Raw genomic sequence first — 27,266 nt, forward strand, 5'->3', positions numbered from 1 at the left:
GGCTTTCTTCATCTTCAGGGCTAGATTCATGGTTCAACATCTGGTCCTGAGCATCAGGCGAATAAACTTGTTCAGTGACGGTCTTCTTGTCCCACATAGCCAGAATATCAAGTTTCAGTATATCAATGATCCAGAGTGAAATTTGTCATACAGAACTGCCTCAAAAGAGGCAATCTTCATGTCACAAACAGTCATGCAAAAACAAAGGATTAGCTGACTCTTGGACTGCCAAATAGGGTACTGCTGAGCAAAGCGCTTGGGAGGAGTTAATAACTTGCCCAGATTGTGCCAGTTACCTTACAAAACAGTAGTGCGTGCACTGGGAAGGTTTTGTCATGTTGGGGACTTTTAGGGAGCCCACTCTGGTGACCTTAACTGCAGGTGCAGGGGAGGATATTTGAATGTCTGTGTGACCTCTTCACTGTAAGGAAGCAGGGAGCCTTTGGATGATCGACTTGCAAAGATTACAGTGACAGTGAGGCTAAGAAGAGGGCAGGACAGTTGAGGGAGAGTGTACATGTAGAAATTGATGTGCACATATGAAGTAGCAACACACGGGAGACCTGTCCAAATTCAGCAGAGCGGGTGCGTAAAATATGTATTGAAAAAGATCTGGTATAACTAGACCAATTGAGCAGCCCGATAACGTAGAAGTTGGAGAACCCCCAGCCCCTCCCTCCACTTGGAGATGTATAAGGTGAAGCTTGCTAACCTGCAACCTCCAGTACTCCAGATTAATGTGTAGATTAACAATTGCAATTCCTGGAAGAATGTAGACTATACTGGAATCAGCAGGGACCTAAAGTAATATAAGATGTGAGGAAGAGTAGTCATTTTGACTGCTGCTATTCATCCCATCCAGGAAAGAGCATGAGCCTGCCAGCTTTTCATGTCTCATTCAATTGAAGTATAAAGGGGAGGTAATTAGCCCTATATAGCATAGAAATATCGGGGGCGAGTTTGACACCAAGATAAGGAAGTGCTTGTGTACACCATTTAAAAGGGAAGGACGTCTCTACCAAATGCGGTGTTGACTAAAAGATTTTTATATTTGCAAACACACTGGGAAACATCTACAAGTCTGAGTCCTACTCCACCTACCTTTTAATATGCCACCTTTACTCCTACTTTTCATATTACTATCCTTTGTTCCCAAAATCTCATTTCTTTACCCCTCTGCTCCACCCCAAAACTTATAAATCTCACCCTCACTTCTACCATCTCCCTACTACTGTTCTCATCACCTCCTGCTGATACTCTACTCTCCTGCTGACCCAAACACCAGGCCTGGAAGGCATGTGCACTCGTGTACATCCCACTCCCATGTTACTTTCCTCACCCTTCTTCTTCTCCTAACCTCTGGGGATATCTCCCCAAACCCTGGTCCTCCAGTATCTCACCCCCACACCAGGCATCCTCTTTCTTCCGGGAATAGCCGCAATCCTCTCAATTTAATATCAGTCCCCATGCTCCCAAAAACCACCCTCCCTTTTTCATGTGCACTCTGGAATGCCTGCTCTGTCTGTAATAAGCTCACCTCTGTCCATGACATTTTTGTCTCCAGCTCCCTTAACCTACTAGCAATTACAGAAACCTGGCTTCAAGCAGCAGATTCTTCTTCTCCCGCAGCACTTTCCTACGGAGGCTTCCTCTGGACCCACTCACCCAGACCCAGTGGTCGGAAAGGAGGAGGGGTTGGTTTGCTTCTATCCCCACTCAGCACCTTTCAAGTCCTCCCTAACCCTCCCTCTCTATCCTTCTCTTCTTTCGAGACTCACTACATTCGGCTGTTTTCTCCCATTTCTCTGAGTATTGCAGTGATCTCTCGGCCTCCTGGACCGGTGTCCCGCTTTCTTGATGATTTCTCTGCCTGGCTACCCTACTTTCTCTTCTCTGAACTACCCACTATCATTCTCGGAGATTTTAACATCCCTATTAATGTCAACAACCCGGCTACATCCCAACTCTTCAACCTAACCTCATCTTTTGCATTAGCACAGTGTATACAGTCCTCCGCTCACTCCCTTTCCTCTCACTGATCACAATCTCATCACCTTCACAGTCTCCTCATCTTCAAAACACCTATCCCTCCAAGCAGCAAACAATTACCCTCAGAAACCTTCACAACTTGAACCCTGCTCCTTTCCACTCTGCAACTGACCAACTCTATGACAGAATCTCTCCCCTGTCCTGCCCTGACCTAGCCACTACTGTCTACAACAGTTCGCTTTCATCCACATTAGACTCACTTGCTGCTCTAACACGAAGCATCAGGTCCTGACAATTAGAACCGTGGCAGACTGACGACACCAGAAATCTTAAACAACATAGTCGTGAGCTGGAGCGATTGTGGCATAAAACCAAATCTCAACAAGCATTCACCTTGTATAAATCTGCATTCTTAACATACAATTCCTCCCTCCATGCTGCCAAACAAGCCTACTTTGTCACTGTTATTAATACCTTGTCATCCAGTCGTCTCTTCCCTACTTTTAACTCTCTACTTTCTCCACCTCCACCCAGTACCTCACTCACTGCTCACGAGATTGCAAATCGTTTCAAAAACAAGATTGACGCAATTCGTAGGGGCATCGTCACTGCACACACATCCATCCCACTTAGCATACCTTACACTAAACCTCCCTCAACACTTTCCTCTTTTGACCTTGCTACTACCAAAGAGGTCACTAAGGTTTTTTTAGAAGCCCTTTTCACTATCTGCCTCCTGGATCCTGTTCCCCTCTCATCTACTACGGTCATCCTCTTCTTCCATCCTATGCTCCCTCACTCACATCTTCAATCTATCCCTCTCTAACGGTGCCTTCCCCTCCCCTCTAAAGCATGCACATATCACTCCCATACTTAAAAAGCCCTCCCTGGACCCCCACCAACCAGAACAACTTAAGACCCATCTCCCTGCTGCCATTTACCTCTAAACTCCTAGAACGCTTAGTCTACAATCACCTGAGCTCCCACCTCACTGACAACAACCTTCTTGACCCTTTACAGTCTGGCTTTCGCTCACTCCACTGAAACTGCCCTACTAAAACGCACGAATGATCTACTAACTGCTACAATTAATGGCCACTACTCCGTACTCTTACTACTTGACCTCTCTGAGGATTTTGATATGGTTGACAATCCCCTCCTCCTCAAAAAACTCCACTCTTGGTCTCCAAGACTCTGCTCTCTCCTGGTTCTCTTCCTGCCTATCGCAGCACTCTTTCACCGTTACTTATAACTCTGCCTCCTCCTCTTCACGCCCTCTTTCTGTAGGGGTCCCTCAAGGTTCTGTCCTTGGACCCCTACTCTTCTCCATCTACACCTCCTCCCTTGGTCACTTGATAAACTCCCATGGCTTTAAGTATCATCTCTATGCTGATGACACACAAATCTATCTTTCTACCCCTCACCTCACCTTTTCAGTCTCCTCTCGCATTACTAACCTACTAAGCGACATATCGGCATGGATGTCACTCCACTTTCTCAAACTAAATCTTTCCAAAACTGAGCTCATACTATTCCCTCCAGCCTGTGCCCCCACCCCTGACTTCTCCATCAAGATCAATAGCACAATTATCAGACCCTCCCCTCATGCCAGGGTACTAGGTGTAATCCTGGACTCCCATCTGTCCTTTCAGTCCCAAATCCAATCACTGTCCAAATCTTGTAGACTTCACCTCCACAACATCTCCAAGATACACTCGTTCTTAACCTCGGAAACCACTAAACAACTTATTCATTCCCTTGTTATATCTCGCCTTGACTATTGTAACTCCCTCCTCATTGGCCTACCTAATCGCAGGCTATCCCCTCTTCAGTCTAACATGAATGCTGCTGCCAAACTCATCCACCTTACTAACCGTTCTTTATCAGTCACCCCTCTCTGCCAATCCCTCCACTGGCTTCCCATCGCCCAACAGATAAAATTAAAAACATTTATAACATATAAAGCCATTTATAACTCTGCCCCAAATTATATCACCGATCTTGTCTCTAAATACCACCAAAACTGTACTCTCCACTCCTCGCACGACCTCCTGCTTTCTAGCTCCCTTGTCTCCTCCTCCCATGCTTGTCTCCAGGACTTCTCTAGAGCTACCCCATCCTCTGGAACTCTCTACCCCAATTTATCAGACTATCGCTTACTCTGCTCACTTTTAGGCGATTTCTAAAAACCTCTCTCTTCAGGGAAGCCTATCCTGCCCTCAGCTAATAATGGAATCTTCTACTCTTCCAACCAGTCCATCCCCCACAGTTACTACCTTTTGTACCACTAGCCCCTCCCTCCTAGATTGTAAGCTCCAAGGAGCAGGGCCCTCCTATCCCTCTTGTATTGAACTGTATTGTCTCCCATTATATTGTAAAGTGCTGAGCAAACTGTTGGCGCTTTATAAATCCTGTATAATAATATTTAACGCTTCCAATTTTGAATTGATTTACCTATAGTCCCAAAATTAGACAAGGTGGAAAATAAATTGGGAAGAGTTGTGATGGCATATGTGAGAACTAGCAATAGGTCATCGGAAAATAAACCACATTTATGGACTTCGCCTCCACTCGGAACACCATGGATATTGGAATTAGACCTTGGAATTAGACCTAATAGTGATCACCAGTGTCTCTGAAGGTAAGAGGCGCCTCTAAGTGCAATAAGCCTGCTTGAAAAAGGAGTGCACTTCCGCCTTCTACGGCTAGCGCATGCTCCGAAACGTGTCGCAGTGCACCTTGGGATCTGACGTCATCACGGCCACGCCGCCGCTGTGCTCCAGCGTGCGTTCCATCTGGCTCTGAGGGAGGACGTGCACGCCGGCCGGCCTCACCGCTGTTCCCTTCCAGCCACCACGCTGTTCCAGCCGAAAGCTGACCTCCCCACACCGCAGAGAGAGGACGGCTCTTCACCCTGGTTACCACCCCACTGTTAACTATTATTAACTACGGTTTTTATGCTTATCATTACTTTGCACATGTGAGTGTTTCTACAGATAGACTTTAATAAAGAGGCTTATTGCACTTAGAGGCGCTTCTCTCCTTCTCTTACCTACAGAGCCTGCTACAGCTTATTTGGAAGCTTTGCCCTCAGTGCCACACGGATTCCTACGCTCTTCATACAACAGCCACAACCACCACTATCACCCCATACTATTATTTCCATGGACTTCCTGCAGTGTTTGCGCTGTTACAACCCCTCCTCATTTTTTCTGATCACCAGTGTCTCGATTGCTATAACAAAAGGGAGGGGTGGAAGGGGGCACCCCTTCCTGGACCCTTTTTGTATATGCAAGAGGTCTGACTTATGGCCCTATGCAATGATGTTAACCAAGGGATTGGAGTATAATGCCCCCAGAAGAGTGAGAAATTTTGGTCTGCAGTTTCATTTCCTCAATATATGAGATAAGAAGAACCAGGGTAAAGAATCGAAGGCCTATTGTAGGTTCAATGACAATAACATTCCCTGCCTGGGGCCTACACCATCCCAATAAGGGTGCAATAAGGAAATCAAGTCTATGGCTCGCTAAATCTGATCTGTGGCCTGCCACCCTGAGAAAAATCCTACCTGGTCTATATGAATGTATTGCTCCAGAAAGCTATTAAGCCGTTTTTGTGTATATATATATTCGTTAAACATTTTAAGTCATTGTTGATCAAGAATATCGGGCGGTAATTAGCCACATCAGTGTGGTCCTTATCAGGCTTCGGTATCAAACATATATGCGCCCTATTGGAATCTGCATCTAGGGCAGTACCATCGTGGTAAAGCCATAAAGAATTTAAGGATGTGGGGTGCCAACAACTGGGCAAATTCTCAATTATAAGAGGCAGAATATCCATCCAGACCCGGGGTTTTGGAGGCATTGGCTTGCTTATTAACTGCCAATATCTCCTCCATAGTAATATCCTTCGCCAGTATTTCCCGGTGAGGGGCCACCAGAGAAGGAAGGGATAAATCCCTAAGGAAGCCGTCCAAAGCCTCGGGTGGTAGAGTGCCCTGTTTGGCATACGATGAGGAGTAGTAAGGAGTAGTAAGTAGTGGAAGAGATGCATGATAGTCTGTGGTTTTTGGGTTAGGGTCCCATTGGCTTGTCTAATCTTAGAAAGCACAGTCCGACAAAGTCTTTTTTTCTATAGTCACCTATTAGATGGGTACCATTGCCTTGATTTCTGGTTGCTGAATTGGTCAGAAACAGGATGTTAGCAACTATTAGAGTAGATTAATGTAGGGATATTTAGGGCCCCTTAATACAGTACAATGTAGTACGCTGCAGCAGAAGTACATTATTGAGATCTGTTGTGGTTATATTCAAATTGAATGGTGCTACAACGGACATATGGTGCATTTAGTGTGCTTTACCACAACATACATTTGTTAACAGCCATTATGAGTGGCGCGTACAATACCAGACCCATGCCTAGGAAGAAAATGTTCTAGTCATAGATGTTATTCCACTTTCTTAAAAATCTTCAGCTCAATTGTAAAAACTTATATGTATTTTTAGAATGTTTTGATTATAACAACCTGAGAATAAATCAAAGACACGACATATCTTTAGAAATTGTATCTCCCTATATGGAATCTAAAATACTTCTGGTCAGACGGTGCTGCCACTGGTCATAAAGAAGTTATAAATCCCTGAAAAGTAGTGATGCACCAAAATATCAGCCGAAAATAGGGTTACTGGCGTTTTGCCGACAGGAAAAAAAAAAAAAAAAAAAAAAAAAAAAAAAAAAAAAAGGTGCCGACAATGATAACTGACTTCAATGCACTCCCACTGGTATCAATGCAAAATCGCATCCCATTTACTTCAATGCAAAAGTGCCTCTAACTTTTTTTAATGTTATATAGATTTTATTTTCTGTCCAATTTTTGTGTGGTACTTTCAATAAAATTATTTTACATTACTGGATTATATTTTTTAAATTCATGATATTAAAGTCGAATACAATACAATGCATATATAAAAATATATTTTAAGAAAAATGTCCATTTCGATTTCCGTTTTTGGACAAGTGCATCCTGGATTTTTTATTTCGGTCCAGAATTTTTATTTTGGTGCACCACTACTGGAAAGCACTAAAACCTCTGAACTGTATGGGCTTGCAGCATTAGAAATATAAATAGTACATTAACAAATCTAAGCTAAAGACAAATGTGAGTTTTACAAGTGCCAAAACTCAATAGGGAATGCTACAAAGACACACTGGGTAAATTAACCTGTAATTTCTGGCACAGAGGTTGGAGTGTCCACATCTAGTCCAATAACACCTTTTGAATCTGCCCATGCCTGTGTGCCGTGTCAAGCAGTCAGTTCCAAAGACACAATTGGACTGAATAGCAGCTATGGAATCAGCCCACTGCCATCTGTTGTTAATCACAGTCACAGTGGACCCAATGAGAACTAGCCCCTCAGAGTTCTCCATCAGGCTTCACCAACTGTCAGTTCAGTGCTACCTGTCTTTGGTTGCTAGGATGTGGGCAGCCTTCATCCTAGCAACCAATGCAGTAAAAATAAAATACATTAAAAAAACAAAATAATCCAGGCATTGACATATTACACATAGTTATATTGGACCAGCTTGGACCAATATAGCTATGCATATACTAGAATTACCTCATGAACCAATGATGAATAAAGCAGCGCAAAAACATTTACACACATATACATACACACAAAATATAACACTGTGAATATACACAAATATTTAAATCATTTGACATAAATCCATCAACTGAAAAATGAAAATAGTGATTGAACTGCAAAATCCTTATTGATCCACCGAAATCACCACGTGAACAACATAACGATAATTATTCTTCCCATTGATACCAACAATGGGGCACTATTACTCCCCCTAATACCAAAAATGGGGCATTGTTTACGGACAAGATATTTTCTACTCCAATTGGCCTCAGTCCGGCCACCCCTAAAGTTTGGAGGATGGTAATCTGGCCCTTTGTTTAGAAAGTTTGGAGACACCTGCTCTAGAGAGCAGTGGCAGCGTGCTTTACACCACTGCATCCGACGCTTCAAACTGCACTCGGTGATGTAAGGCTTGGATGCAGTTGCTCAGCCATGGAAACCCATTCAATGAAGCCCTCTACGCACTGTTGTTGTGCTAATCTGAAGGCCACATGAAGTTTAGAGGTCTTCAGCTATGACTCTGCAGACAGTTGGCAACTTCAGAGCACTGTGAGCTTCAGCATGCGCTGACCCCGCTCTGTCATTTTAAGTGGCTTACCACTTCTTGACTGAGTTGCTGTTGTTCCCAGTTGCTTCCACTCTGTTATAACACCACTAACAGTTGACCATGGAATATTTAGTAGCAAGGAAATTTCACGGATGGGCTTATTGCACAGGTGGCAACCTATCACTGCTCCACGCTTGAATTCACTGAGCTCCTGAGAGTGACCCATTCATTCACAAATGTTTGCAGAAGCAATCTGTATGCTTAGGTGCTTGATTTTATACACCTGTGGCCATGGAGGTGATTGGAACACCTGAATCCAAACGATTTGGAAGGGCGTCTCAAAACTTTTGGCAATATAGTGTGTGTGTGCACATGCATGTATGTACACACACACACACACACACACACACACACACACGGGTTGATTTACTAAAGGCAATTATACTGTGCACTGCAAGAGCACTTGCTCCAGAGCTCAGTAAATGAGGTAAAGTTTCACTTTGCAAAGGGTACCCAATCACATGCAAGGGAAATAAAATAAAAAAAACAAAACAAAACAAAAAAAACAGCATTTTTGCTTGCACATGACTGGATGACGGGAATCAGCAGAGCTTCTACTCTAGAGCAAATGAACCTGAAGTGCAGTGCGCGTGCGTGTCTCTCTTACAAATTCTTAGCTCAATATAGTTTAGCATTATAAATAGTTGAATACCTTCAGTGAATAAATGTGGAAGCATATACACAATCTTACAGTATAGACAGACTGGTTCTTAACATGACTAATTTCAAATCATTTGTAGGATGAAGTTACAAACAACATTTAGCAGATAAATATGATGTGTATATAAACTAAAACTTAAAATACTACCTACATTTTGATGTAATTACGGAACAGGCAACCTAGGTGATAAAATACTCTGTGCCATAAACAGGCAGGTTCATTCCCAAAGGATATGACTTGCAAATATATGGCTCCAGCTAAATTATATTTACATCTCATTAAAATGTCTGAACAGTACAAGCAGGATACATGGCCTTCAAATAAATTTATGCCACATAACTAAACTATGTTTTGATTGCCATCTCGGCTTGCAGATCAGCAAAATCAAAAGCTTTTCAAAGCCACCTTGCGATGTTAACATAAATAATGTTTTACTTAGTCTGAGAAAAAAAAAAAAAAAAAAAGTAGAAAGCCTTCTTTCATTTGAGTGCTCAATAAATCTTATACAAGGCCCAAAAAGCAGTGGCCACGGTTTGCTTTAGAATCTCATATCCCTACAAATCTGCAGCCTTAGAAGAATTTCCTATACTCACTAGAATGACATGGGCAAAAACCAAACAATACCGCACACCCAGCCAGAATAGGACCTATGTTGACCCTAAACATATCAGGGGGAGCTAATAGTAAGCTCTGAAGCAGATGGAACACCTTTCTTCAAAGTCAAACAGAAGCTTTACATTATCACAAAATCTAGTTTGCCAATTCCTTGATTTAAAGGCTATTAAAGAATTTCGAGCCAACAAACATTGCCAAAGGGGAACCCGGAACAACTTTTGTCTCATTAAAAAGGACAAAACCTGTTACCAAGGTTTTGTTCCCTAGTGGCAGTACTTAAGTTAAAGGAGTTTATAAAATGTAATTATATATATATATATATATATATATATATATATACACATACACACACACACACACACACACACACACACACACACACATATCTATCTATCTATATACACACACAATATACAGTGGGGATCGAAAGTTTGGGCACCCCAGCTAAAAAATTTGTATTAATGTGCATACAGAAGCCAAGGAAAGATGGAAAAATCTACAAAAGGCATCAAATTACAGATTAGACATTCTTATGTCAACAAAAGTTAGATTTTATTTCCATCATTTACGCTTTCAAAATAACAGAAAACAAAAAAATGGCGTCTGCAAAAGTTTGGGCACCCTGCAGAATTTATAGCATGCACTGCCCCCTTTGCCAAGCTGAGACCTGCCAGTGTCATGGATTGTTCTCAATCATCGTCTGGGAAGACCAGGTGATGTCAATCTCAAAGGTTTTAAATGCCCAGACTCATCTGACCTTGCCCCAACAATCAGCACCATGGGTTCTTCTAAGCAGTTGTCTAGAAAACTGAAAATAGTTGACGCTCACAAAGCTGGAGAAGGCTATAAGAAGATAGCAAAGCGTTTTCAGATGTCAATATCCTCTGTTGGGAATGTAATTAAGAAATGGCAGTCATCAGGAACAGTGGAAGTTAAAGCAAGATCTGGAAGACCAAGAAAAATATCAGACAGAACAGCTCGCAGGATTGTGAGAAAAACAATTCAAAACCCACGAAAGATCTGGCAGACACTGGAGTTGTGGTACACTATTCCACTATAAAAGATACTTGTACAAATATGGTCTTCATGGAAGAGTCATCAGAAGAAAACCTCTTCTACGTCCTCACCACAAAAATCATCGTTTGAACTTTGCAAATGAACATATAGACAAGCCTGATGTATTTTGGAAACAAGTTCTGTGGACCGATGAGGTTAAAATTGAACTTTCTGGCTGGAATGAGCAAAGGAACGTTTGGAGAAGAAGGGGCACAGAATTTAATGAAAAGAACCTCTGTCCAACTGTTAAGCATGGGGTTGGATCAATCATGCTTTGGGGTTGTGTTGCAGCCAGTGGCACAGGGAACATCTCACGAGTAGAAGGAAAAATGGATTCAATAAAATTTCAGCAAATTTTGGATGTTAACTTGATGCCATCTGTGAAAAAGCTGAAGTTAAAGAGAGGATGGCTTCTACAAATGGATAATGATCCTAAACACACCTCGAAATCCACGGGGGATTACATCAAGAGGCGTAAACTGAAGGTTTTGCCATGGCCTTCACAATCTCCTGACCTCAACATAATTGAAAATCTATGGATAGACCTTAAAAGAGCAGTGCGTGACAGACAGCCCAGAAATCTCAAAGAACTGGAAGACTTTTGTAAGGAAGAATGGGCAAAGATACCTCAAACAAGAATTGAAAGACTCTTGGCTGGCTACAAAAAGCGTTTACAAGCTGTGATACTTGCCAAAGGAGGCAGTACAAGATATTAACTCTGCAGGGTGCCCAAACTTTTGCAGACGCCATTTTTTTGTTTTCTGTTATTTTGAAAGTGTAAATGATGAAAATAAAATCTAACTTTTGTTGACATATTATAAGAATGTCTAATCTGTAATTTGATGCCTTTTGTAGATTTTTACATCTTTTTTCAAAGCTTAACTGAACAAACTGAAGTTAGGCTGGCCATACAATTATCTGGAGATTTTTGGTTTAGATTTACCAAAAACCATATAATAGGAGGACAAACCTAAACAGCACTTTCAGTTGTATCCAATTAGGCAGGCCCTTGCACTACACAGTTGAAGGTAAATCTAAAGGAAATTGGGCAGAAAATTGGAAGATAATTGTATAATGTATAGCCAGCCTAAGTGTGAGAACTCAGTGATCACATGACTGCTGATTGCTGAGTTCTCACAGCTGCTCTGAGCAGAGAGCGGGCCTGTCAGTCACCGCTGTCTGCTCTGCCACCCTTCCCGGGTCACAGGAGTGCAAAATGAACTGCACTCCTATGATCCACAGAAATACAGCCAAAATAGCTTTCCTCTACTTCTCTTTTAAATCGCTTCCTTGCCGCCCTAAAGCAGAAATACTGCTACAGGGTGGCAGGGGTGTGCAAAATAACTAATTATATATATATATATATATATATATATATATATATATATATACACACACACACACACACACACACACACACACACATATACACATACATATACATACACACACATACATATATATATATATATATATACACACACACACACACACACACACACACACACACACACGTGTGATTTTGCATTTCCAGGTACGGGGTACGCACCCTACATTCACAGCCGCCAATCACCGGGTCCCGTCTGATGACTGCCCGCCGGAACCCGATGATTACCAAAGATCTCCAGAGGGGAGGAGGGCTGCTTTGTTTACTAACAGTGCTCTTCCCCATCGGCTCGGGCACACTGCTCTGGATGGCTGTGCACAGCACAGCCATCCAGAGCAATGTGTAACAGTGAAGCACCAACACACTGCCGCCCCCCGTAAAACATTCCCAGCACAGAGTTAACCCTTTGATTGCCCCTCATGTTAACCCCTTCCTGCCCTAGTAGTACAGTGTAAGTGCTTTTTTTTGTAGCACTGATCACTGTATTGGTGTCACTGGGGATGTCAGTGACACCAAGTCAGTTCCCCCCCAGTGTCAGAATGCCCGCCATAGTCACACTATAAGTCACTGATCGTCACCATTACTAGTAAAAAAAAATTATAATTTCAGTATCTATACCGCCATTTGTAAACACTATAACTTTCACGTAAATCAATTAATTTACACGTATTGGGATTTTTTTTTAGAAAAGACATGCAGCAGAATACATTTTGGCCTAAATTAATGACGAAATTAGATTTTTTTTATTTTTTACTGGACATTTTTAATAGCAAATCAAATATATAATTTTTTTCCTCAAAATTGCCGTTTTTTTTAATTACAAAAATGCACAGGCGATCGAATACCACCAAAAGAAAACTCAATTTGTGGGGAAAAAAAGGATGTAAATTTAATTTGGGTGCAGCGCTGCATGACCGCGCAACTGTCAGTTAACGTAAGGCAGCGCCATAACATAAATATTGCCTGGTCAAGAAGGGGGTTAAATCCTCAGGAGGGCAAGTGGTTAAAGCAAATAGTTATTTAAAAAAAAAAAAAACAAAAACCAAAAAAAAATTCAGTCAACCGGGATTTCCAAGTCAAAATAAAATAGTCACTGATTACATCAAAGTGCCTTTTTAACAGATTTTGTCTCTGTTTTCAATACTTAGTCTAATACAATTTCTAATAGACAAGCTAAGACAATATTTGTTCACTAGAAATTTATACTCACAGGAAGTCCTGAAATATCGGAATACTTTTTTGCAGGTTTGCATGAAGGTGGTGCATCAATACTGAAGTCTGATTTAAAAGAAAAAATGGAAACATACATTAACATGACCATACAACATACAATTATTAAGCACCTCAATCTAAAAGCATTTGTGTGGATTACTATAATATTACGCTGTATAATAGGACCACACACAAACAAGTGCTATAATATGTGTCCTCCACAATCCTGGATTCCCTCCATCCTCAGAAGCACCTTCACTCAGATAACCTCATACCTGTTAGGGATAGAAAAACTGGATTTATGATGTGCCAATAGAATGAGTTTCTTGGCGCACCATACAGGACACAGGATATTTGGTCTTTACTATGGGTCATATTCAGTGACTGGACACTGGCAAAAAAAGAAAGTTGCTGGAGACATCCTCTATTTAACCACTCCCAGTTAGCCTCAGTTTTGTAGCAAGCAATCTGGAGATAATGAACAGAGAGAAAAGACCTGTTGCTTGTACTGTACTTCAGAAAATGAATTTTGCTTGTAAGTCAAAAATTCTATTTTATTAGTCATATATCACACAACACAGGATCTTTAGTGTTTATCCATGCGACATCCAAAAGCAGTCTGTGCGGTGGGCAACACAGCAAACGCCAACAGGCCTATGTAACAAGTCAAAACGGGCTTGTCAGACTCAAACAGCAGCTTATAGCACCTTAAGCCTCAAATAGGCATCAAAAGAGGCCTGAACATCCACATGGTAAAACTTAAATGTGTGAAAAGAAAAGCAGGTGGCAGCCATGCAAATCGGAGAACAGAGATGCCCAATACTGAAAAGCCAATGACACACTGCCCAATCTTGTAGAGTACACCTTAACAAAGAAGGTAGGAACCCTATCTTTTAAATTCTCTTCTCAAATGAGGACTTGTCTAATCCATCTTGCAAATGTAGAGGAAGACAGGGAGCACCCTGTGGGAATTCCAAGGATTATAAAGAGGGAATCTGATTGCCTAAACGAGGCTGTGGTCAAGAAGGTGATTCCCATGGCATATATCCTGTTAAGACAGTGTTGAAAATTTTTCTTGGGATGTTTTGAAGCAGGATATTACGACGAAAGGCTAATCTCCTCATTGGAGTGGAAAGAAGAAACCACCTTAGGGAGAAAAGATTCTTTAGGCCTCAGGATAATCTGGTCTAGGAATGACTCTTTACAGGATAAGGCTACTAACCCTCCACACAGAGGTGACAGCATTGAGAAAGCCCACAATGCATGTAAGGTCAGATAAGGGAACAATCCTAACAGGTTTGATGGACAGAAAGAACTAGGTTATGGTCCCAAAGAGTCACTGGGAAACAAACAGGGAGACATGTGTGACACGCTACACAAATGCCTAAACCAAGGAATGAGAGGACAAAGGTTCTCTGAAACAGAATGGCCAAGACCAAAATTTGCCATTTGATGGTACTCAATGATATTGATCTGGACCACACTGAAAGGACGACATAACTGTCCCAGGGAATATTTCCTAGGATGAAATCTCCTGGTCTTGCACAATGCAACAGAGTTACTAGATGCAATGGCAGACCTTGAGAGAAGTCAACTTCCTAGCCTTCATTCATTGACTCTAATAGGCTCCTGTCCCTTGGGTTCTGAGCTTCAACAGTTATGCAATCAAAGCCAGTGACCCAGATACAAAATTATGGACAAGTCCTTGAGACAGAGGGTCCACCAGTGCCCATGGAGAGTCTGTCAGGAGTCATGGAGTATGCCCAAGTACCAAGTCTGGAGAGGTTGAAAGGCACAGATCAAACAGAACTGATCCCATGGAGTCAACAGAATATTCACTGCTAAAGCCTGAAGGTCCCTGGCCCTGGTGTCAAACCTGTCCAGTCTGTTTGATCTGGACACCAGAAGATCCTCATCTGATGTCCCCTACCTGCAGCAAAGGGCTTGGTACACCTCTGGATAGGTCATCATGCTGATGAGAGGAGCTTCTGAACAGTAGAAATATTATCCATTTGTCCTTGTGGGGAGAGTGGAAAAAGTGAGAGCATGAAACAGGGAGGAGGCAGTCAAAAACTCTAGGCTGGATACGACGCTATGGGCCCAAACATTGCAGTTTTTCTGGGATCAGAAGGCCGACAAGGGTCTGACAAGTGAAGGCAGCCCCATCACTTAGAAGAGGGATAGAAGCCCCACTTGGCTTGTCTGAAGCTTTCAATAAAGTGTGTTCCAGACCTAGGTTTGGAACTGGAGGCCTGTTTTTTAAGAGATACCATTATATTTATTGCATGGATTTTGTACAATAAAATACGGTCAAAGAAATGGGAGATGGCCTGGAGTAGTTTTTTTTAAGAAGAAGATGTATAGGATTGGTTTATAGAATTTATAAAAGACAGGTGTTGGGATTTTAATTGAAAGATTTTGTGTGGTACTGGAAATGATAAAACATCTTTCATTAAAGAATAGAACTGATTTAAAATATTCTTGAATCTAAGGTCACAAAGTTTAGGCCTCATGCATGCTGGGTTAGAAAAAAAGACATCACTTTCACAGGCATTTGATTTTGTTTTTTTTTTAGACTGTAAAAGTATCTGTATGTTAGTCCATTCGCACACAGGTGTTTACATGTTAAAAATAAAAACAAAAAACACATTAACAAAAAGTAACAGTGAAGTGGCAAGTGGGCAACCAGATAGGATTATTGCACAACATTCATTAAAATTGCAAAAATAACATTAAAAAAGCCACTGAAATCAGATATTGTGGTAGAGAACTCCTCCCTAGGTTTGTAGGAATAAGAATATACAGCTGACAGACCAGCAGAGTGCCCAGAGAGAGGCAACGTGCCAGACTGAAGGCAACTGCAAGTACTAGGACCCAGTGATCTCCAGTGTTCCCACCCTGGAAAAAAAGTGAATAAAAAATGATGGCATGATCCATCTTCAGCCTATGCATACACAAAGCCATTGTTTCCTATAGCATTCTAAGTGCATTTCTTGATATCAAAACACACAATAGTGCCTGATAAGAAACCCAATAGTCATAGACAAGACCACACAGTGTAATCTACCATTTCCATCACAGGTATGTATTTATATTGAAAATGTTTCTGCAAAGTGGAATGGGAGAGAGATTAGTTAAGTGTGCATCCCTAATTTTTTAAAGTTTTGCGAGGCAGTCTAACTAGCTTTCTTGCAGCATAAATAAATTTAATTTACACACTACTCCTCCTTATTTCAATCATTGCTTTCATAGCAGTAAAACCTGACAGGAGTTCTAACCTGTCCCCATTCTATTCAAAACTAAAAAAAAATAAAAATGCAATTAAAAAAACACAATCTTTTTTTTTTCCTCAATTGTTCTTCTAGCCAAGCATATTTATCCTCCTACTCATTTGTCCTCATTCATCAGACTACATCATCTTTTTCACTCAGAAGACTTGTTCTAAAAACTACTGTGTAAATAGTGTAGGATGCCCTTGCAAGTATCACAAAGGCTTTGCAGTATTGATGTTCTGATGTTGTTCCTGTTAGGCCTAAGGAAACACAAACAACGGAGGCAGCTAGTCTGAGCTATTTCATTTATTGTGTGTGAGCCTGGTGTTTCTTGATTTAGGTGGTCGAAGCCACACTAATGTGTCTGGAAGATGACTGAGGAAAAATATGCAGTACATCTCTACAATGCATGCACACTTCAATATGGTTTGTGACTGAAAATCCTGCAAGTACAAAAAAAAAAAAAAAACAAATCTGTTGCTCTATCAGAAAGCCAGTGTACTAACTTCCTGTAGTGAGCTGACAACATGCTGCCTCAGCTGCACTGAAATCCTAAGTAGTGGTGTTATCCATGCGCCATTCTCTTCTGCTAGTCTATAGCACAGCTCCCACTCTCCTCATCTCCATAACACAATGGAGAGGTATTTGGTAATGAAGAGGATAACTGGGCAGGGCTAACACTGCCTGAGATTTTAGGGCAGCAGAGATAGTGAGACTGATTTAGTAAAGGCAAATAGATTGTGTACTTTTACAGTGCAGTTGTACTCCGCAAGTGCAGTTGCGCCAGAGCTTAGTAAATGAGGGAAAGCTCTGATGACTTCCAACATCCAATCACATGCAAACAAAAACGGTTTTTCAGTTTTTAATGTTGCTTGCATGCAATAGGGTATCCTTTGTAAAGTGAAGCTTTACCTCATTTACTAAGCTCTGGGGCAACTTGTAAAGTGTACAGTCTTTTTGCTTTTAGTAAATCAACCCAGGTTAGGCACTTAGGTAGGTTAGGAACTTGGGCACACAATAGATTTCTGGCAGGAGTAAACGGATATGGTTTGTACTGGCAGTGCTTTTTAAAAGGGATAAACTTGACATAATGTAAAGAAGAGATGTGCTGAATATGTTCTTTGCACAGACATACACAAAATAAAAGCAAGAGAAATGTTAGATGTTGGCAGTGTTTCAGAAAGGGTTGTAGACAACAAACACAACACTGATTTTGTATTTATTATTTATACTAAATGATTAATTATACTGAATAATTTACATTTTGATGCAGCTAATAATCACCTAAATAGCATGACTTGTGCTTTCCTACAAAGTCAATATAGCTACATCACTAAGTAATGAGGCAGCTCGGTCATACATTCCCTCCCTTGTGGCCAAATTGTGTGGAAAAACTGCAGAGTAGCAACACGAGACCACAATTTCTGCGTACATTTTAAAAATTATTTTAATCTTTCAAAATATTAGTCAGTTACACCATGGCTTATTTTAGGTGTGTCTGGGGTCTCAGTGAATCAATGCATGAAATAAATAAATACAAGATAGCCATTTCTGCTCTATATTAAGCTGATCTAGCTTATACACTAAAGACAATCAAATGCCTAACACAGAGGAAAGTGATGTAAGTCGGCATGGCATCAGTGAAAGTTATTTGTTGGATTTTATTATTTATAAATACACGCTAAGCAGCTTACAGCTCGGATCATTTAGTTGCCATGGCAATGCCCTTTCTAAAGCAAGAATCTGTTTCAGGTTCTTCCAGGTCCTGTTCTTCTTGCCAGCTGCCGCTCCTCCAATTCCTGAATGCTGCCGAAAAAAAACGTGAAAAAAAAAAATCAATTGGGCTTAATGTTATGGGCCATAAAGGGTTGATTGTTATTACAGATCAGATTGCAGGTCGTACAAAGAATGGAAGAACAAACCAGAAACAATCAGGTAAAAAAACAACATTTATATTGTTCACGGCATAGGTAAACACAAATGCATTCCACCTGATACCAGATATGCTCCTGTAACCAATTCAATACCGGGCAATTTTACCCCCTTCCTGCCCAGTTTTCAGGTTTCAGCGCTCTCACACTTTGAATGACAATTGCGCAGTCATACAACATTGTACCCAAACTAAAATGTTATAATTTTCTTCACACAACTGGAGCTTTCTTTTGGTGGTATTTAATCACCGCTGGGGTTTTTATTTTTTGCTAAATTAACAAAAAAAGACCAAAAATTTGGAAAAAAAAAAAACGTTTGTTTCGGTTATAAAAGTTTACAAATAAATAATTGTTCTTCATAAATTTAGGCCGAGATGTATTCTGCTACATGTCTTTGGTGAAAATAACCCAAATTAGGATGTATTTTTTAGTCTGTAGGAAAGTTATAGAGTTCACAAACTATGGTATAGATCAGAATATTGATCAATCCTGAAGTACTGACAGCCAATCTAATTTCTTGAGGTCCAAGAATGTCAGAATAGTACAGATATCCCCCAAATGACCCCTTTTTGCAAAGTAGACAGTCCGACGTACTTCACAAGAGGCATGGCGAGTTTTTTGAAGTTGTATTTTTTTTGTCATAATTTTTCGGAAAATTAAAAAATATTTTCACTATTTTTTTTTTACATACTGTCACCAGTGCAGTACAGCATCATCATATAACTGGCATGGCGGTGATCAGGGACACTGACTGGTGATGGTATAAAAAAAAAAAATATACAATTTTTTTTTACATTTTTTTTCAAGTTTTTTTTTCATATTTCACTATGACCAAAGTAGTACAATGTTACCATAGTAACATTGTACTACTTTAAGGAAGTGATCAGTATTTTTTTTTTTTTATATACACAATTTGCTTATAGCAAAGAATTACTTTGCTATAAGCAAGCATTTACCTGAATGACATCAATTCATTCAGGGTTTTTTTGTTTGTGCTTAGCTGTGATTTGGCCACAGCTAATCACATGACATGTGCATGTGATTAGCTGTGACCATTCACAGCTAGACACTAGTATACAATGGATGGCATGAATGAAGCCATCCATTGTATACAACTGTCACGTGACCTGCTGTGATTGGTCACAGCAGGTCACATGGTACCGGCAACTGGGCCGATACCGATCGCAGTGCAGGAGCGCAATCTGCGCATGTGCGGGAGGACGCCATATGGCGTCCACCCGGAACGCTGATGACATTCGCCGCCCGCCATTCGGCCATAGGGCGGGCGGCAAATGGCTAAAGAAAAAAAAAATGTTTTCTGACAAACATGACATGAAAAAAAAAAAAAAAAAAAAAAAAAAAAAAAAGTATACTGGTCTGCATAACACTTTAAAAGAAATATATAAAACCTTTTCTGCCAACGAAGGAATCCAAGAAGAAAAATAAAAAGGCTCTTCCTGCTGGACCTCAAGAAAACGTAATCCAACTCCAGACTTGCCTCTTAGCTGTACGCACATTTGAGCCAGTTTAAAAGAACGCGGCTGAGTGAAGGTTTCCCCCTTCCCCCACTGGTTTGTGCTCACACTACTTTGTAAAGAAGTGTGCCCAGGAACACTTCCCTGCCAACCCGACCAGGGATCCCCGTTTTATTGCACAGTTGCTCTCAGCAAAGCCTATGAGAGCAGGAGAAGAGAGAGCGGTTACAGACAGGTTCAGGTAAGCATGGGGGGGGGGGGGGGGGAATACTTTAACCTAAACATTTTGTTATCTTGACGCAATTAATGCATTAAAGTCAAATGTTTTGGCTTTAGAATATCTTTAAAATTGAGAGGCTGATCAAGGGAAAAAAAGGTGAAAGAAGTACCCCACATCAAAATAAAAGTGGAAAGACAACCACACCATACAGGTGCTGCAACACCAGAAAATAGGATGAGTAGACCAGTCAACAAGCAAACCTGGCAGTACCACTAGAACATGACAGGGTAAATCCGATATACTTTACCCAGTACATGGGAAGACAGTTCCTATGACCCCCCCCAAACAAACAAACAAAGCATCCACAGCCGCACTAAGAAAAAGGGGTGGATATAAGAAAAGAGGGGAGTCAATTTGAATAAAAATGATTAAATCTCAATGTAACAAAGGATAAATCAAATGCCTTTACCCCAAAAAAAGATCCCAGATCCACCATCAGCAAACAGGCTTTGGTTCTATAAAATTGAAACAAATGACACCACATACAGTGGGGCAAAAAAGTATTTAGTCAGCCACCAATTGTGCAAGTTCTCCCACTTAAAAGGATGAGAGAGGCCTGTAATTGGCATCATAGGTAGACCTCAACTATGAGAGACAAAATGAGAAAAAAATCCAGACAATCACATTGGCTGATTTGGAAAGAATTTATTTGCAAATTATGGTGGAAAATAAGTATTTGGTCAATATCAAAAGTTCATCTCAATACTTTGTTATATATCCTTTGTTGGCAATGACAGAGGTCAAACGTTTCCTGTAAGTCTTCACAAGGTTGGCAGACACTGTCGCTGGTATGTTGGCCCATTCCTCCATGCAGATCTCCTCTAGAGCAGTGATGTTTTGGGGCTGTCGCTGGGCAACACAGACTTTCAACTCCCTCCAAAGGTTTTCTATGGGGTTGAGATCTGGAGACTGGCTAGGCCACTCCAGGACCTTGAAATGCTTCTTACGAAGCCACTCCTTCATTGCCCGGGCGGTATGTTTGGGATCATTGTCATGTTGGAAGACCCAGCCACGTTTCATCTTCAATGCCCTTGCTGATGGAAGGAGGTTTGCACTCAAAATCTCACGATACATGGCCCCATTCATTCTGTCCTGTACATGGATCAGTCGTCCTGGTCCCTTTGCGGAGAACCAGCCCCAAAGCATGATGTTGCCACCCCCATGCTTCACAGTAGGTATGGTGTTCTTTGGATGCAACTCAGCATTCTCTCTCCTCCAAACACGACGAGTTGTGTTTCTACCAAACAGTGCTATTTTGGTTTCATCTGACCATATGACATTCTCCCAATCCTCTTCTGGATCATCCAAATGCTCTCAAGCAAACTTCAGATGGGCCCGGACATGTACTGGCTTCAGTAGGGGGACACGTCTAGCACTACAGAATCTGAGTCCCTGGCGGCGTAGTGCGTTACTGATGGTAGCCTTTGTTACATTGGTCCCAGCTCTCTGCAGGTCATTCACTAGGTCCCCCCGTGTGGTCCTGGGATTTGTTGCTAATCGTTCTTGTGATCATTTTGACCCCACGGGGTGAGATCTTGCGTGGAGCCCCAGATCGAGGGAGATTATCAGTGGTCTTGTATGTCTTCCATTTTCTAATTATTGCTCCCACAGTTGATTTGTTCACACCAAGCTGCTTGCCTATTGCAGATTCAGTCTTCCCAGCCTGGTGCAGGTCTACAATTTTGTTTCTGGTGTCCTTCGACAGCTCTTTGGTCTTCACCATAGTGGAGTTTGGAATGTGACTGTTTGAGGTTGTGGACAGGTGTCTTTTATACTGATAACAAGTTCAAACAGGTGCCACTGATACAGGTAATGAGTGCAGGACAGAGGAGCCTCTTAAAGAAGAAGGTACAGGACTGTGAGAGCCAGAAATCTTTCTTGTTTGTAGGTGACCAAATACTTATTTTCCACCATAATTTGCAAATAAATTCTTTCCAAATCAGCCAATGTGATTGTGTGGATCTTTTTTCTCATTTTGTCTCTCATAGTTGAGGTCTACCTATGATGCCAATTACAGGCCTCTCTCATCTTTTTAATTGGGAGAACTTGCACAATTGGTGGCTGACTAAATACTTTTTTGCCCCACTGTATGTAAACACTAAGCCCCCCGAGTGAATATAGGAAAACATTTACAAGTTGGCTTGCACATAGCCAAGCAATTACTGATGGGAAAAGTCCCGTATGTATGTATGGCTACTCCAGGACTATGGCAAAATGGCCACCAATCGCTCGACTCTTATAGCCTCCCCACCCAGCCGATGTCTGACATCATGTCTGGGCGCTAACATGTTATTGGAGCCCACGCATCAATTCACCGGCCAACCACAGAGAGAATACAGTCAGGCAGACTTCCAAATGGGAGGCACAAAGCATACCCAATATGCATGGAAAGTAATACAGGGCTTGACAAATTTGCTTTGAATCTAGGAGCCAGATTTATTTATTTTTTTTCTTTAACTAACAAAGCTTTATTTTCCACGATAAAAATAACAGATTTTAGATCTGTTCAGAGTATAAATGGCAGAATAAAATACAGTTGCAAGAAAAAGTATGTGAACCCCTTGGGATTATGTGGAGGTTTGCATGAATTGGGCATAAAATGTGCTCTGAACGTCATCTAAGTCACAAGGAATAACCTCAAGCAAACGTTTCCTGTAGTTGCAGATCAGACCTGCACAACGATCTGGAGTAATTTTGGACCACTCCTCTTCACAAAACTGTTTCAGTGTAGCAATATTCTTGGGATGTCTGGTGTGAATTGCTCTCTTAAGGTCATGCCACAGCATTTCAATCGGGTTGAGGTCAGGACTCTGACTGGGCCACTCCAGAAGGCGTATTCTGTGCTGTTGCAGCCATTGTTTTGTTGAATTACTTGTATGCTTTGGGTCATTGTCCTGTTGCATCACCCGTCCTCTGCGGAGCTTCAGTTGGCGGACAGATGGTCGTACGTTTTCCTGCAAAATGTCTTGATAAACTCTGGAATTCATTTTCCCATCAATGACAACAATCCGTCCAGGCCCTGAGGCAGCAATGCAGCCCCAAACCATGATGCTCCCTCCGCCATGTTTTACAGTGGGGATGAGGTTTTGATGTTGGTGTGCTGTGCCTTTTTTTCTCCACACATAGTGTTGTGTGTTCTTCCCAAACAACTCAATCTTGGTTTCATCTGTCCACAGTATATTTTGCCAGTAGTGCTGTGGAACATCCAGGTGCTCTTTTGCAAACTTCAAACGTGCTGCAATATTCTTTTTGGACAGCAATGGCTTCCTCCGTGGTGTCCTCCCATGTACTCCATTCTTGTTTAATGTTTTCCTTATTGTAGATGTGTCAACAAAAATGTTAGCATGTGCCAGAGATTTCTGTAGGTCTTTAGCTGACACTCTGGGATTCTTCTTTACCTCATGCAGCATTCTGCGCTGTGCTCTTGCAGTCATTTTTACAGGACGACCACGCCTAGGGAGAGTAGCAACAGTGCTAAACTTTCTCCATTTGTAGACAGTCTGTCTTACCATGGACACATGAACATCAAGGCTTTTGGAGATACTTTTGTAACCCTTTCCAGCTTCATGAAAGTCAACAATTCTTGATCGTAGGTCTTCTGAGAGTTCTTTTCTGCGAGGCATGGTTCACATCAGACAGTGCTTCTTGAAACCAGTAAACCCAAAACAGGTGTCTGTTTTTTTAAGGACAGGACAGCTGTCAGCAACACATCCAATATCATCACACTGATTGGAGTCAAGGTTGGCTCACTCCTGGCTCCAATTAGCTCTGGGAGAAGTCATTAAGCTAGGGCCTCACATACTTTTTCCTCCCTGCACTGTGAATGTTTACATGTTATGTGCAATTAAACCATGGCAACATCTAATGTTACTCCAGATCGTTGAACAGGGGTGAATATATAGGGAACGTGAGTCTAATTGATCAATTAACCAATCACTGGTTAATTGGTTAATTGATCAATTAGACTCAGGTTCCCTATATATTCACCCCTGTTCAGCCACCTCCCCCTGCTTGAAAAAGGAGTGCACTTTCGCCTTCCACGGCCAGTGCATGCTCCGAAACGCGTCGCAGTGCACCCTGGGATCTGACGTCATCACGGCCACGCCGCCGCTACGTTCCAGCGTGCGTTCCATCCGGCTCTGAGGGAGGACGTGCATGAAGGCTGGCCTTACCGCTGTTCCCCCTCCAGCCACCACGCTGTTCCAGCCGAGAGCTGACCTCCCCACATCGCAGAGAGATGACGGCTCTTCACCCGGGTTACCACCCCACCGTTAACGATTGGTAACCACGGTTTTTATGCTTATGATTACTTCACACATGTGAGTGTTTCTACATTTAGACTTGAATTAAAAGACTTATTGCACTTAGAGGCGCTTCTCTCCTTTTTCTCTTGTAGTAGCTTTACACCCGGGTACCCCTGATCTGTCACATTCAGGTATGGAAAGATAAAAAAAAGGACGCACTCCTTTTCACATTTTTTTCCCAGAATGCAAAAGGTTGTAGGCGGATGTAAACATCTGGACTTCCGAGACCTACGTGGAGCTTTCAATCAGGCCCACATGAAAAACTAATAGGCGGACCCAATTGGAAAGCTTGGGTGAAAGGTTCCTAAAGGGAAGCAGTTTGGAGGTGGTATAAATGCAGCTCAGCTGCGTGTTTTACTGCAGCCCCAAACACAAATGTAAAGTAGCATCTCCCTGTGTGCTTATGGTTATCATAATTATGATGATCAGAGCACAGCAGGTGCTGTATGGCTCATATGGCTGTTGGGTGCTGACTTTTGTACCGTATGTTACAGACTTGAAGCACAGCACAGCCATGTGACACATTTACAGAGCCATACAGCACTTACTGTGCTCTGATCATAATGATGATGACCATAAGCACACAGCAGGGAGTCTGGTGACTGTATCTTCCAGAGAAGCCTGTGTGATGTGTCAGTGTGCCAATGGCTGTGCAATGGGCTGCTTGCCTGTGTACCACCACCAGGAGTACTCCTGCTGTGCTCTCAGCCACCTCATCGATCGGTCTCTCCCTCAGGCTGCGGCATCGCACTTAGTGAGGGAGGAGAATGGCTCCATAATAGAATCCATCTTCCAGGGAATGCATACAGTGGGCAGCTGGAACTATAACTGTGCAGATGCACTGGATCCTGCGCCCAAAAATGGAGAACAATCCCTCCTCTGCTCTCCCCTCGTGGGCCACACCTCCTGTTCACCCCACCACCACTGCTGCCTGTGTCACCAGCAAGAGCCGCTCGGAATAGTAAGAGAGGTGTCGTGCCCCTGTGTCTCTGCACCCCATGCAATATCACCCGGGTGGGGACCATATCGCAAGTGTGAGCCCTGGCTGAATGGGCTGACAAAAGCCCAGGCACCAAAATGCAATTTCTAGTCACCAAGGCGCCTGAGATTTGTCGAGCCCTGAGGCAACATACCTGATTACCTAACCCATGAACAGCACCACCTAGCGGTTGGGAAGGAGATGGCTATGAGGAGGCTACTGGATGGTAAAAACGGCTTAAATCCATATTCAGGGTAAACACCCACTAAGATGTCGAGAGATCTGCCCCCACCCTATATTTTGGAGTGAATAGGGTGGTAAGGATATACCGTGCCCTAACAAGGTCTCCAAAATCAGTCGCTGTGTAAAACTGAGGGGCACAGTGTCACCCAGAAAAAACACAACGCCCTACATGTCCGTACGGTTGCCTCTAAAGTGCCACCAAACAGAAGCATCCCCAAAGGGGACCCTAGAGGATAAAGAAAAAACTCCCTAGATGATATATCAGAATTCCAGGCAGATTACAGTCCAAAAGGTGCGCGAACAAAGCAAAATGAGCACAATTGAAAGATCTGCATGCATATATACATATAATCCAGTCCTTATCGGGGTACATAAATGTCAAATCAAATAATACAATTGCCACACAAAATTCAAAACAAAGGAAAAAAGAAAAACATATCTACAAAAGGTTTTATATATGATTTTAACCATGAATGGCTGAAATTGTGTTATAATATACCTTGGATATGAACCCTGCCTATCATGACTAGCCAAAGCAGTTCTATCCAGAGCAAAATTTAAAGTAAAGGTTTTTAGCAAATAAAATTGTTAAGTCCTGGGTACTGTAGGACACATAACAAATAAATCCATTTTGTTTCAATGTGTAGTAATGTCCTATCAATGTACCCCCGACGTTCATGGGAGGGGACATGTTCCAATGCAAAAAAAAACAAACAATGACATTTAAGGAGGGGGGGGGGTAAATGATTTCTCAGCAAAATAAAGCACAGAGACATGGATGGATGAGTTTTTGGCTTGTGGTGCTCAGATGCAGTGTTAATTCCACTTTAATACAGAATGCCCAGCAAGCACACGTTAGTGCAGTAAATATTTAATTTTGGCCAATTTATAATGCAAATAAATGTGAGCGCACAAAGAGGGTGAAAGCAGCTGTGCACAAGGTAACCAAAAAAACCCTTATAGACTGTATAAAATAAATGTGCAGCGCTAAAATGAAAATAGTAAAAAAATACAATAAATACGAACGCTACTAATTAGGAAAATATATGCCACAAATATAATATCAAACTGACATAAAAACAGTTCATAAAGTGACTTGAAGTGCTCAGATATTCCTATGGCTTCCTGAAGATGAATGATGTGCATATAGATGCATAAGGAATGCGCACTCACCAGAACACGCAAGTTAATGAGCGTTTGTATGTTATATCCTGATGTCATCAGATGGTCATCACAGGGTAAGGTAGGAATCCAGCAGACTCCCTCTTGTGGTCCTGGGACTCATTAGTGGGACATCAGGGTTATCCAGAATTCCCCTTAAGGGATAGGTGGTTGCAGCTCTCTGTGTAATGGAGGCTCCCTCTCTGGTGGTCAGGTGGCAGGTAGTTGTAAGTTGATACTCCACAGGGCAGACAAGGTAAAAGCATACCCATAGTGTAGTATTTCAAGGATTTTATTGAAAAAGTAAATAAAATAAAATCCTTGAAATACTACACTATGGGTATGCTTTTACCTGGACTCCCCTGTGGAGTATCAACTTACAGCTACCTGCCACCTGACCACCAGAGAGGGAGCCTCCATTACACAGAGAGCTGCAACTTCTG

General features: G+C 41.9%; 1 protein-coding gene across 1 annotated transcript in view; it reads right to left on the reverse strand.

The window, feature by feature from the left end:
• Window positions 1-27,266, reverse strand: part of INO80C (INO80 complex subunit C) — a 33,469-nt gene that overhangs the window by 3,179 nt on the left and 3,024 nt on the right. Inside the window, exons 2-3 of the mRNA XM_089689073.1 lie at window positions 18,145-18,256; window positions 13,177-13,244 (exon numbers count right to left, since the gene is read on the reverse strand). Coding sequence (XP_089545199.1) covers window positions 13,177-13,244; window positions 18,145-18,256 — 180 coding nt within the window. The remainder of the gene's footprint in view (window positions 1-13,176; window positions 13,245-18,144; window positions 18,257-27,266) is intronic.

This window comes from Staurois parvus, unplaced genomic scaffold, assembly GCF_062004578.1.
Source record: "Staurois parvus isolate SC_StPar_1 unplaced genomic scaffold, SC_StPar_1.0 ptg000468l, whole genome shotgun sequence".
NCBI lineage: Eukaryota > Metazoa > Chordata > Amphibia > Anura > Ranidae > Staurois > Staurois parvus.